The sequence below is a fragment of the Drosophila novamexicana genome, unplaced genomic scaffold, assembly GCF_003285875.2.
Source record: "Drosophila novamexicana strain 15010-1031.04,08,12 unplaced genomic scaffold, DnovRS2.1 tig00000008-arrow-pilon, whole genome shotgun sequence".
NCBI lineage: Eukaryota > Metazoa > Arthropoda > Insecta > Diptera > Drosophilidae > Drosophila > Drosophila novamexicana.
This window is the reverse complement of record NW_020824765.1, coordinates 3,179,470-3,192,808: the sequence shown is the minus strand read 5'-3', so window position 1 is coordinate 3,192,808 and position 13,339 is coordinate 3,179,470. Positions and strand designations below refer to the sequence as shown.

At 42.0% G+C, this 13,339-nt stretch overlaps 2 protein-coding genes across 2 annotated transcripts; one reads left to right on the top strand and one right to left on the bottom strand.

The window, feature by feature from the left end:
- Window positions 1-463: 463 nt before the first annotated feature.
- Window positions 464-1,203, top strand: LOC115758997. Its single transcript, XM_030699802.1, has 2 exons — window positions 464-806; window positions 862-1,203. The coding sequence occupies exons 1-2, from the start codon at window positions 522-524 to the stop codon at window positions 1,012-1,014; spliced, it is 438 nt and encodes a 145-aa protein (XP_030555662.1). The 5' UTR covers window positions 464-521; the 3' UTR covers window positions 1,015-1,203.
- A 668-nt stretch (window positions 1,204-1,871) lies between these two features.
- On the bottom strand, window positions 1,872-13,187 carry LOC115758985. The gene is made up of 4 exons (XM_030699791.1): window positions 13,081-13,187; window positions 2,923-3,070; window positions 2,482-2,869; window positions 1,872-2,408 (listed from the first exon to the last, which is right to left on the bottom strand). Exons 2-4 carry the CDS (start codon window positions 3,047-3,049, stop codon window positions 2,315-2,317), a joined length of 609 nt encoding a protein of 202 aa, XP_030555651.1. The 5' UTR covers window positions 3,050-3,070; window positions 13,081-13,187; the 3' UTR covers window positions 1,872-2,314.
- Between the last annotated feature and the right edge of the window lie 152 nt (window positions 13,188-13,339).

The following is a 13,339-nucleotide window of genomic DNA, read 5'->3' as shown; positions in this document are numbered from 1 at the left end:
TACTTGGCCTGGAAGCAGACGAGCAGCGGGTGCAAGCGGCGCGCCAACGCAGCCAGAAGCTGCTTCCACAGGGGACACACAAATCTATTAGCTACCAGCAGCTATTTATCACAGCAGACGCCAACTCCTGCGCTCGCATCGAGCAATACGCATCTGAGCTGGCCACGGGCAACGGATTGCCAAGAGCGCTGCGCACAACGATAATTGGCTTGCATGCCTGTGCGGACTTAAGCATAAGCGCAATGCTATTATTCTTGGCGATGCCACAAGTGCGGTGTCTACATATAATGCCCTGCTGTTATCACAAGCTCGCGCTGCGCTGCGAAGCTGAAGGTCCAGCGGACGACAGCTCTGCCAGGAGCTCGTTCATAAACTTTCCCCTCAGCAAGGTGCTTCGTGAGGCTATGTCAGCTGATTGTGCGGTCGCCTGCTTCAACCGACCGTTTATGCGCTTGGCGTGCCAGCAGACCAACTCGCGTTGGCGATGCGATGCTCGCGCGCATGCAGAGCACGGAAGTCGGATGTTTGTGCGTGCCTTGGCGGAAGCCCTATGCGATGCCGTTGAGCTGACGAAAGTGAAGCGGTACGACACAAAAGAGGCGCGTGCCCAGGACCCAACCCACCAAGATGGGCTCACCTTTGCCGACATTCAGCAAAAATATCAGTTGTGCTCGCGGCAAACGATCCAGCCGCTGGACTGGCGGTCCGTTCATGAGACTCGCTTTGCTGAAATAACCGAACTATATGCCGATGGTCGTGGCTCCCTTCTGGCTGAGGCATTGTGTTGTTTGCAGGCCAGCATACAGGTAATTCATAATTGCTTTCGCAAAACTTCAAATTGACTCCCGTGTCTTTGTCTAGCAACTCTGCGAGAACGTGGTGCTCTACGACCGTTTGTGTTACCTCAGGGAAGTGGCTGCAGCGCAGCAGTTGCGCCTGGAGGTGCGCTACGAAAAACTGTTTGATGAGAAAGTATCGCCGCGTTGTCGTGTCCTGATTGCCGAAAAGTTGTGATGCGGGCGGGCCCAAGAAACGCTCGTGTGGTGGATCCGGATGACATTGTTGCCCGTGCCGCTTAATGCAATTAGCAAGCACTTCGCCACTAGCTTAAAATGCTGTTTAGACTTTATGCTGGGCTTGGCGTGTGGACTCCACTCCGTGCGGGAACTCAGCCGTATACCGCTATCCGTTGCCATCAATTAAAATCAATGCCAGCTAAGAGAAACTTTGTGTAACGACAACTTACAGCATTTTTTTCATTTCGCATTTTCCGTTCAAGAAACCATTTTACGAATAAGTGCTCTTTGCTTTTTGCTCATTACTTGTATCAGTGTGGGCCTTGCTATGTTAATTAAATTTCTTGTAGTACCTATGTGTATATACATATGTATGTTTGTAATAAGAAATGTGCCTTTAGGTGTAAGCAAATGTATCGGGCCGCAGAGAAACTTATACGCAACAGAAATGCATTAGCGCAAGGCAAATTGCTTTATTAAGGAAAATATATTTTTCTTTGAGCCCACATACATTAAAGAATACTATAATTGTTTGTAGGTAAAAAATATTAGAGAGCTGAAAGAGGCTCTTTTTATAATTGCATCAAAATTTTGATCGAGATGAAGTTTTAAAGCTTAGAAAATTATGGCCCTTTTAGATAATCCCTAAAAAATCAATCCATTTCAAGGAACTGAATGTTTTGAATGTTTCAAAGATTGAAAATGGACTTGTATCAAATATGTCGAATTTGGTAAATATTAGTCGAGTAGGTTTCACAAGCTACATTTGTACACCAACTATTTGCAATGAAAACTTATCGCAATTAAAAAAATACTTTTTAGTAATTAAGTATATATTTTCTTGCATTTATTTAACGTTTACAATTGTACGAGCGAATAGGTAATACATGCATGAATTCTGTGCATATGTTAGTTTGTATTAATATGGGACTAGCATTGCGAAGCTAAAGGATCCTTTATACTCACTGAAGCGCGTGAGTGGCAAGAGATACTCGGTAAGCATTTTTAATACAATTGGCTTATGTATAATAAGTAATTGTATTACCTAGGTATGTTATTAGATACAGATGTATGCATATGTGTATGTATGTATTTATTGTATGTATACTTATTTACAGAATTATTGTTGGGTATTAAAACTTTTCCAGCCCCGTTAAAAATTTTAATACCAGCTGCTTCATTTTGAACATAAGATACGCTACATGAGTAGCTGAAAGCCAAGGGATAACAAGGATATTAACTGTCAGAGGAAATGATCCGCCACCGCAGGTTGGTCAATCAATCTGTGCTCTGGCTTCTTACTTAATGTTGGTGTTCGCATCCTCCGAGGCTATGCTATTGGAGTCCAATGTCACGCCATCGCTGCGGCCCACCATGTTGTTGAGCTCCTCACTGTGCAGGGTTAAGCAGAAGGCGGATATGCTCGTTAAATGACAGATGGCAAAACATGTGGAGCAGGACTTACGTGTTGACATTGCTGCACCTGTAGAAGTTGCTGATGCCCGTGTAAACGCACGACATGGTCATCGACATGACGGGCGGGGTTCTTGCTATGCTGCTAGGCTTCTCGTCGGACTCGACAGATCTCGGCTCGGCTTCCCGCAAGGAGCCTTTGCCTAGGCCCAAGCCCAGGCTGTTCTGCTCGTATGGCGACAGGTATTCATCGCTGCGCTTGCCATATCGTGATCCCAGGAAAAACCGATCATTCCGGGGCACTATGATTAGGCGTCGCGTCTTTGAGGTCCCCATTCCGGTAGAGACGGCGCCATTTCCGCCGGCACCGCTATTTCCGCTAGAACGTCCATATCGGCTGCCCACGAAGAATGCGGGTCGCTTGGCCAAGGTGGGAAAATCTTGAAGAGCAAAAGGTTAAGCGTGAACTGGCATACATTGCATTGCAGCTTACCGTTTTCCTTGTGGAGCTCATCGGCATATGCCGATGCCAAAACTCCTTCCGCCAGAAAAGCCCAGAGGGTGAGCAATAAAATGCCTATTAAAGATTTCCGTGACTGTCTCTGAAATGCCTGCGACATGCTGTCCTGCAGATTTGCGCTCTGAAATAAAACAAATATAAATTCGCATAAGTGCTGGCAGTGGCTCAGTCAAGGCCTCCAGTGGGTGGCCATTAAAGGGACAATATGTAATGTGATATGCTTCTGATATCGCCGCAATGTATCGACTTTCTGTTTTTTCCGCCAAAACACCGACATGACGGTTTTTTATTCTTTGAGAAACGTCGTCAACTACTCTATGAATATATGGCAATTAAAAAAAGGCAAAATAGTGTGCATAAAGGCTTTAAGAGCTAGATAAAGAAGTTTTAAGCTTGACTCCTCCAAGGAAAATGAGTTCGCTTTAAATCATTGATGTCTTGTTACTGTAAATATGGCTTATCTAGTAGCTTCAAGGAGTTGCTAAGTAGACTGAGATTCACGTAGTATTCACAGATCCAGAATATTGCACTTTTTGGCTACCAGTCCAAAAATGGAATGCAAGTATAGTCTTGGGCTTAAGTATTCAAAACATTTGGAATATGCCCCGAAAATTACAAAAAAATCTTTCAACGGAACATAATGAAAACTTTGTTGTTTTCGAAATGGGAAACAAAGTTATTGTCTGCAAGGGTATTTAATCGCTGGCATCCTGAGGACATCTCCCTGTTCTTGTTTACCTGATGTTTTCTCTCAAATTTATAAACCGAATATGGGACAGACTTGGAACATTGTACCTCGCACCCTCGCACGGCTGCTCCGGACTGTGGCATCAGCTTGTCTTATTCAATTTGTATTCATTAATAGGAGTAAAAGTAAAGCCCAACCTGGCGACGTGCATTAATGGTAATTACAATTGTTGCACGGCCGGCGCGAAATGTTCGGCAGCTGAGCTGCACAATTTGTATCGGATGTCGCCCACTTTTCCAAGAGTAATACCTTTTGGACACGTAAATTGCGTGGCTCTCGCGGTGTAATTAAATTTTATTTTTTTATAACATTAATAATGTGGCACAAAAGCAGCCTGCCTCCGAGTGTGTGTGTGTGTGTGTTTGCAGGTGAGTGTACACGTGGGCGTAATAATACAAAGGAATGCACGCACATGCATATTTGTGTACATTGCGTCTGTCTTTAGCGTAAACGTTAGTTATATTGTTGTTAAAGTGATTCCTATGTAGATACTGCCAAGAATTGGCTATTGCATAATAGAAAAATATAAATTGGGTTACGATAACCAATTGATGAAAGGCGTTGCGCTTTAGTAATTGCCCACAGTCTAAGCAGGGAGCAGCCTTTCATTTCCCTTTGATGCTCATGAAATCGATGCAGCTGTAAAGTCAGTTGCCATAGAGAAAGAGCCCAAATTGCCGATGCCAATGGCTACGTGAGTGATTAAAGCAGCAGCAGCTGAGCGCAGCAGCTTCTGCTATAAATAGTGAAGCCCTCGGGAGGAGAGTTCAGTAGCTCAGTGGGAGACAGAGTCGTAGAAGTGTTCAAATTAAGCAAAATGCATTTCAAAATCAGCCGAAACGGAGAAGGACCAAAAATGTCGCCTCTAATGTTGCTGGTATTGGTTGCTGCAGCCGGATGCACTGCCTCCGACGACAAGACGCTGCCCAAACGCAGCCTGGGCGATGCCTCCGTTCCGTGGGCGGCGACAAGCAGTGCCCAACTTGGCAGCGCTTGGAATACAGCTGGCAACTGGGCCAGCCTAGGCGGCAGCAGCGGCGGCTGGAGCGGTGGGCATAGTCCGCTCAGGGCTGCGCCGTCGCCAAACGAGGTGGCAAACGCCATATCGGCTGCCAAGCAGGCATCAGCCAATGTGCTGATCGCCCAGCAGCAAATGCAGGCGGCAAAGGAGAACGTGCTGAACCAGCAGCGCATCGCCATGGAAAAGGAGACCCATGCCGCCATACTTACGCAGAAGTCGGAGGCAGCTGCGGCCATACAACGCTCCGAGGCGGCATCGGCAGCCTCAGCCGTGGTCCTGGCCCAGCAGCGGCTGGCCGCATCCAAGGCAGCGGTGGCTTATCAGCAGCGCATCGCCGCCGCTCGCGAGGCTGAGGCAGCCTCGGCACTGCAGCGGTCGGCGCACGCGGCTGCCGCCGAGATCCAAAAGACGGAGTACGAGGCTGCAAAGTTCGGCCAATATACGCGCAACGGCAACGCAGGTGCCGCTCACCACCTGACGATTATCAAAGATGCTGCTCTCTCGCCCATTACGGCTGGCACGAATCATGTGACGAACCTGGAGGCTCTTGGCCTGGGGCCCTGGTTGAGTGCTAATACGGTTGGTAAGCCACCTGCTGGATCTGGTTGGTTGTAATAGAACTTTTGTGAAACATGAATTATCAATATAACATAAAATAAGCGCATTGAAAATCCCGAAAATCCTGTTTTCTAACTTGTTGGCAGTAAAGAATCCTTTCGAGGGACATGGCTTGAACATGTCCCATAAAAGATAGCTCAAATAGTTGCAAAATCAAGAAAGAACGGGTATCTCAGCGACGATCGGAATTAATGGACTTGCATATTATCTAATATATTCAAAATCTGGCAGCTATGAACTTTATGAACTGAAAAAGACAGATAGATGGACAGATGGACGGAGCTGGGTACCAAAGGATTTTCTTCTTATAGTCGGGCACTTTCCAATAGTTCAACTTGAAAACGCGGTTTCTTTTCGGAAATATTAAACCTTTTTAATTTCTTGGTCTGCATATATTTATTTATAAGGGGCCAATGCTGTATTTATAAGGCAAATCCTATCAAAGTACTTTTAATGAACAGAGTTAACGATATTTCAAAGGGCATCGAAAAAATCCTTGATATGCAAATTTTTCGTCTTTTCAGTGAAAACTACAAACCGATTCTAGGGATAGTTTAAATAGTATAAATAGAAAATAAATAAGTTGTTAACAAATTTATCTCCTGTCTTCGTCCGGCGCAGGATAACTCACATCTAAGTACGATTACCTCAGCCAACATTTATTAAGGAAGATAACAGTAATCGATATTTTGATCCCTTGCCTTATGGGCTATTTAACTCTAGGATAGGAATTTGTAGGGCCTTTCTGTTATTACTTTTACCTGTTTAGCTTTAGCTTGACACTGTTTTGTCAAAGATTATAGTGTTTAAGAGCACTTCACTTGGGAAATAATTATCCGACATCAGGAATAATTTTATGGTCTTGCATGCGATCAATTAGCAGATATTTGGGTCATGTGAGCTCAGCCAAATAGTTTGACTTGACAATTGTGCGTCCGACTGACAGACAGAATGGTCCGCTTAGAGCCGACTTTCGCACGTTTACCTATCATTTTTCTTGCCGTGGGTTGGCTCAAACAAATTAATTACAGGCAATTGTGTGCGGAATAGATCAAAATGCCGACCCGTCGGGTTTCTGTTTGAGCACACGCAGCCGTTGGTCAGACTATGTTACTGGCCAACTTTTTTTTTTGTTTCTTTTTTTGCATGCCAACATGTTTGCCGCTGCCGCGTGCGGTCGGTCTCTTAGGGGCGTAGCCACGCCCAATCCTGACCTCAACCAAAAGCTTTGGTGACAAAAACGTCGCCAGTGCGTCGTCTGCTTCAAAGAAATTTCGCACTTTTGGGAAAAGTTTTTAATGCCCCACCCTGGGTGTTGTCCTATTTTTGCTAGTGTGGCTTTTCCCTCTAATTTGCGGCAAGTCAAAACCGGACTCCGATGCATGCGGTTACAAAGGCTTCATATGTTGCCATTGTGGAGCTGATGCTGTTCATTTTCCCCTTGTCATTTTCCACATTCTACCAATTTTGAATATGCATTAAATGCAAAACTGCACCGCGGCAGCTAATGAGCCGTAATTATATCCAGCTAGGGATTGGGATTCAAAGTAGATTTTTGCGTCAGCGTCAGCTGTTGTTCCTAGCTTCTGGCTCATTGCATTCTCATGGGAGCTGAAAAGAAATATATGTACACAGCTGACCCATTTTCTGGCACACACATGTACATTTAGGATATGTTAAATTTAATAAAAAGTAGAATAGTTGAGAAATATTTGTTTTTTAATTGCAGCTATAGAAGGATAAGCCAATATGATCTCAACTACTGTCTGGATAATAGTAAGAAGAGACTCCTCGTTATGAACAAAAAGAAATTGTAATTTATCAGTCGAAGGTTTACCTATCCCTACGATTATCACAAACTAACGAGAAGGAACATATAACTTCTGGGTGCCCATTAAATTCCCCTTGCAGACACATGAAAGGAATGCAGTTTTCTAAAATTTGTTTGAACGAATTTGTTCAGTTTTATTATAATGAAGATCAAAAGAGGTTTTAAAACCAAAAGTCAACTTTCGACAGATATTTGGCATTACAGCTTTATTATATAAGCAAAGACTGTTAATACAGATCAAGAATATATATGATTGGATTTTATTCTTATAAAAGAAGCAATCTGAAAATCAAATTACTCTCAATCATATCCACAGGTAATACAATTAAGAGCAACAACAACAATGTCAGAAACGAAGAGAAATGTTCATCTGACCCGATTCTTATTCATTAGATAAAACTCACTGGAACAAAGTTTGCTAGTCGGGTGAATTTGAATTTGTAAATAAATTTACACTTCTACTCTACTCGCCGTCAAGTTTTGGCGCTTTTCAAGGCAAAAGGACGGCGCGTAAATGGCGGGCTATCCGGCCACCCACCTGGCAATGGCACGGTTTGAGGGGTTGAGGGGGGAAGAGCGGCGGCGCAACTCGCGGAAAGTCCATAAAGACGATGAAGCTGTGGGTATGCAGGAATCCTCAGACAAACACATACATATGTACCAACATGTGTTTCATTGAGTTTCAACAAACACAAACAAATAAATTTTAATAGACGTCGCCAGGTGACAAACACCGCATTAACTCGCCCTAAATTGCAATTAGGGAATATTTGGCAATTTGGTAATTGCTACGCGGGCGTTTCCCGAATAAGATTCATTCGGCCGCCGGCCAAGAACAAATCCTTCGACTTTGGCAGTAACAACGTCACACAATTTGGCAAATTATTAAAGCCAACAAAAAATGGAGTTAACCTCCAGTTAACGCTTAGCCTGGAAACTCAGACTAGCTGCTATCGTCATGCGGCTGATAATGAGCTGCTGCAGATAAGCGCTGCGGGCCGAGAGAGGTCTGAATTTCCAAATTGTGATAATTGATGGGAGCTGTTCTGATTTCCGATTTACTTTTTATCAATTTCACGGTGCGTCGGTCATTAGTCAAGCCAGATAGTTTACCCGTTTCTCCGGGCAGACACGTACACGTGGGCGGGCCGGGACGGGCCGGGCCATGCCACTGGCATTTAATTGCCGGCAATCATATATTGTATTTGCTGGCATTTTGGGGTGCTGGGCCAATATTGCGTTGCAGGTTGCGAATGTTTTTTAAATCACCATTTATGGTTTTCGGTGTGTCCGCGTGTATCGTAAATACTGTTATTACGCCCACACCCACGCCCACTAGGCTGCCTTGATGGCAGTATAAAGGCAGCATTCGATTTGATAGCGGCTCCCAACGCTTAACAAGGGGCCAGCCAGCCTGAAAATCAGGTGAGCGAAGACCTCAAAACGGACACGTACGAAATTTGATTTGAATTTTTAGCTGATTTGTGCGTCAGCAAGAAACCAGATGGCCAAATCGGCAACCTCCACTCCCCCTACACCTGGCTCTGAGCCGTGTGGCTCTGGCCAGGCTTATGGGCATACCTAGGCAAGTTAATTAAGTGACGATGGCTGAACTTGGCGGGCTTGTTAAAGGGCTAAACAAAAAGACCAACTTTATGTTGATAGAATTTTAAAAGACCCGATTTACGCCCAACAGCACCACAAGATTAAGCTCGATTACAGATAATAATAACTTTCCTTTCCCCTCGTTAAGCAAACAATTTTTATTTGTATACCCTAACAGTAGACTTTTGTCACAATATTTGTCACGCTCAGGACGACACATCTCCGAAGGAATAATAGGGAATATATATGCTTGATCGGGACGACGAGCTGAGTCCATATCTGCTGCTGGTCTGGAACCTTTTATACCATGTTGATTCCAAGAAGCACACATGGATTTCAAGTCTGATATATGACTGAAAGGGTATTTGATCTTCGCCTAGAACTGTTTTATCTCGTTAATTTTTTAGTGAAGGTTCAATTAAGATTTCAAGCACACAGCCTCGCCGACCATTAAGCCTGTTACCGCTGAAGCTGACGTGTATAACATTTACCTCAAATTTCTGACAGTTTTTAGCCAGGCTAAAACCTGTCCCCCTCCATTTCAGTGGTCGCTGAATTTAGGGCGCGGCATCATTAAATGTATCTAGCCAGCCATGTTTGTACACAATATTTAGCTGGAAGATATACTTATATACATATATATGGTGTCAATGTGGTTAGATGCAACTCCTCATGCATATATGTCACATTTGTTGTCCCTTTAAATGGAATATTGACGGGCAGCCGAGGAAATTGCTGAGCCCTAAGTTTAAGTTGAAGCAACTGACAAGGCAAAAACAAATAAAAGCCCTTCCCACACATATTTCTAACTACAAAATAAAAATATAAGAATGAACATGTGCCTATGCAAATAGGAGAGGCATTCGATGTGTGTGCTTAGCATGATGGGATTTGACTTGTGTATAAACTGGTTTTCCTTTAAAGCATGCGCCTGATTTATACTTCCAACTATCAGAATGGCAGTCTGTCATTATTATTTTTATTTTATTGTTAAATGGAAAACAATGTGCGAAAAATATGCATACGCATTCTTTGTCCTGCTCGCTGAATCAATCCGATAAGAGAACTGCATTTAAATTTCGACCACTGCAACTAACCAATATTCGATATGTTTTTATCTCTCGATTTATGCATAAATATGAAGGCCATAAATAATAAATAAACGCATCACAAAAGGGCTGAATCACAACCTGGTTTCTTGGCGATGACGAAGATTGACTACCCTCGCATATACTCCTTTCAATTTTGTGCCTAGCCATCGAATTTATGCAACTCCATTTTTTAGAGAGAGCTAAATAATACTGAAGTTGCTTTACTTGCTTTATTTCTTCTAGATATGTAGAAAAAATAACCAAAATTCGTTCGAAGAAAAACTTATTTGTCGACTCCGACATGGATGATGAACACTTTCACCATGACAGCTTAGGCTTCATATATCGACTCGACTATTGCTATTTTCAATTGTTCAAAAATATGAAATGAAAGAGATTGTTATTAAATTTAGAGTGATCCAGTCACAAATGCCCGTCCAGGAGATTGAATATAGTTCAATCCGTATAGATAATCAGGTCCACAAATGTGTCTAAGCAAAGCATAGAGTTAAATTTGTTTAAATTTTGGTGGTGTATGGGGGAGTTTTCCTAAAAGAGAAATATTCCTAATCTGTGGTTACTCTCCGAGTATCTTATAGGTTTCCAGATCCAACGGCGGTGCGGAGAAACGGCCAAGGCTAGATCCACTCGGCTGTTGATGCTGACCAATATAATAAGTGCATACAGAAAAAGGTCGGGAATGCTTTTTGCTGGCTGCACAAACATAACCATTATATCCTTTTTGGCCATTTGCAATGGATATTAAATGGATATCCAGGAAAAGGACGACTGTCCTTTCATTCAATCCCAAAGGAAGTGAAAACCTCATACACAATTTGCATGGCTAAACTAACACCTCGCGATGGGCTCCGCCCCAGTTCGTTGTTTTATATTTTCCGCAAAATTGCAACAAAAGACTATTATCGGCGCCCCGTACCCTTTGCACTGGGTAGAAGTGCAAAAGTTAGCAGGGCGAAGTGAGACCCATTCCCGAGCCGTTGGCTAGCAATTTATAAATATTGATTGAAAGATGCTGCGTACCAACCTTAAGCCGTTGGCAACGGCAAAACTTTTGTGCTTATCCTTATTGGGAAAACAAAATGCAGCCATAATTTGTGCATATTTATTATGTGTGAAAGGTACTCATTCACGGGCAAAATGTCTACTCTCTACTACTTAATATTTATTCATTAGGCCTTCAGGGCGCAGATGACGGCACAATTCATCGCTTATTGCGAGCCGCCGCCTTTGCAAAAAGTTTTGTGAAGAGCTCAGCTAGAAATTAATTTAATAAGTACTTTCATGTCTCTAACTAAACTCTTACTTCGGTTATATACTTGAATAGGCAGGTAAATGCAGGCAGGTATTTTACCTTTAAAACAAAGACTATGCTAAATTCCCATAGGTTGGAAACGATCAGGAATCTCCTTATAAGTAAACCTTTATTTATAAAACTGTTTTTCCCGACTGACTGCGGATCATTGTGGACCCCAATCCCTACAAGCTAAGAGGCTACACTTCTTACTGCAGTTATCCTGCAGTTATCCTGCAGTTATCCTAATGAGGATGTGAGGGAGGGCGCTTGGGAAATTGCCCTCGCAAAAGTGAAAAACTAACTGAGGGAATATTTCCGATTGGTCTCAAACTCATTTCTAATGAGATTATTTCATATTCATTTGAGACGTATTTCACACTTTACGAAAATGTGCATCAAAGATTTCTACGGCGGCGTTTCAAGCTTCGTTCGATCGGTTTCCTACATTCTTTCCAAACTCCTACATAAGAATTTAATGAACACGTTTGATGAATTGGCGGCAAAATTGCCTCTTGGGTGGAAAATACAGGTCAAAGGTTGTATGAGCAAAGACGGCATGCAGCTTTTTTTTCAAAACTCAACATGAATTAATAAACAAGTGTCTCATATTGAGAATTGCCGGAAACTAGATCCATACGATTACCATCCGATTAGCTTCAGTCTCATCATCTCAGACATCTTTATGAAAATTCATATGATACACGTCTTCCATGAAAGAGGTTGTAAATTCGTCTTTCATTGATTCTAACATTTGGTTCTTAATTAATAGATTCGTAAGAAGAAGATTTAATTGGGAAAATTGTTAGGAAAATATGCGGTATGTGGCTTATTGTATAAGCTTGTAAAGCCCCAACCCCATTGAAATTGGAAAAAACGCCATAATGGTATTTCCGATCTCATAAAATAGATAGATAAATCTTTGATCAGCATCAACAGCCGAGTCGATGTCCGTGCGTTTAGATGCACGCGTCGAGGTCTTAAAAACAAGCCTGAGAATTTGAATTTGGCAAGTTTCTACTTCTCCGATTTTCCATATCCAATTTATTTAACGAAAACATTTAATCTATTGAAGCCTAAGCATGACTGTGCGTTAGTCTTGGTTCAATATATATATTTAAAAAATCTATACAAATATTTTTACACTTTTCCTAAAAATAAATGACGTAGAGTCTGTTTAAAATGATTGATGCAAAAAAGTCTTCAAGCCTTGTCGTAGATACTTTTATATAGAAAGAAGTTGTGGGCGATCTCTACACAAAGTTTATATCTAACAAATATGGACAGATAATTTTGCCTTTAAATGTTTTTTATTTTGAAATTAAGCAATTTTAAAAGAAAATTAAACTGAAAATAAATAAGAAATCCGAGTTCAATCGGGTTAGTTAAATGCCGGATCGCAGCCTTAGTAATATGCCAGCTTGTATACCAAAATTAAATAAGATTGTGTTTTGTTCAAAAATATTAAGGAGACTAAATTCAATGCTTATTAATTTAAAAAATAATAATCAGTTCAATTTTAAAACATCGAAGTTAGTTTCTTCTCTCGTCCATATCTAGGAACCAAGGAGTTATTTTAAGGCTTCGCATATCACATTTTAATGATTTTCAATGGAACAAATAAAAATTTAATTTTTGCAATAAACATTAATTTTTATTTATCAATTTCCTTATATTTGATATTTTCTATCTCAGTTTTAACCTTTGATTTTGTACGTTATAATTTGTTCAAGAAGAAGAAGATTGCAATTATTCGGAGCTATTTCATAAATTGAGATCAATTTTTAAATGAAAGTTAATTTTTTAATTAATTATCGGAGTCGTGTGTGAATAAAATTAAAAGAGTGAAAACGATCCCGAATGGTTGATTGATTGATAGATTGATGGATTTGCAAGAGAACTCACATTGGCTAAACTTGGAATTTCAAACTGCACCGCACTGGGCTTTCGCCTGCTGCCGCTGCCACTGCCACAGGTAGCTGGTATGTTGCCGAGCTTCGCAATTGACACGAACGTTTGCACACAACTCAACCGAAGTGAATGAGCGCAGGTCCTTGGTCGCCTTGGCTTTTATACTTAACGGCAGAGCAGCAGCAGAGCAGTAGAGCAGCAGAGCAGTAGAGCAGCAGAGCAGCAGAGTGGCGCGAGGTAGATGCCACCATTG

Coding starts and splice junctions, on each gene's coding strand:
- LOC115758997 (XM_030699802.1), top strand. CDS start 522: ATGTTTGTGCGTGCCTTGGCGGAAGCCCTATGCGATGCCGTTGAGCTG. Junction 807..861: donor GTTTGCAGGCCAGCATACAG/GTAATTCATAAT, acceptor GTCTTTGTCTAG/CAACTCTGCGAGAACGTGGT.
- LOC115758985 (XM_030699791.1), bottom strand. CDS start 3,049: ATGTCGCAGGCATTTCAGAGACAGTCACGGAAATCTTTAATAGGCATT. Junction 2,870..2,922: donor TGAGCTCCACAAGGAAAACG/GTAAGCTGCAAT, acceptor TTGCTCTTCAAG/ATTTTCCCACCTTGGCCAAG. Junction 2,409..2,481: donor AGGTGCAGCAATGTCAACAC/GTAAGTCCTGCT, acceptor AACCCTGCACAG/TGAGGAGCTCAACAACATGG.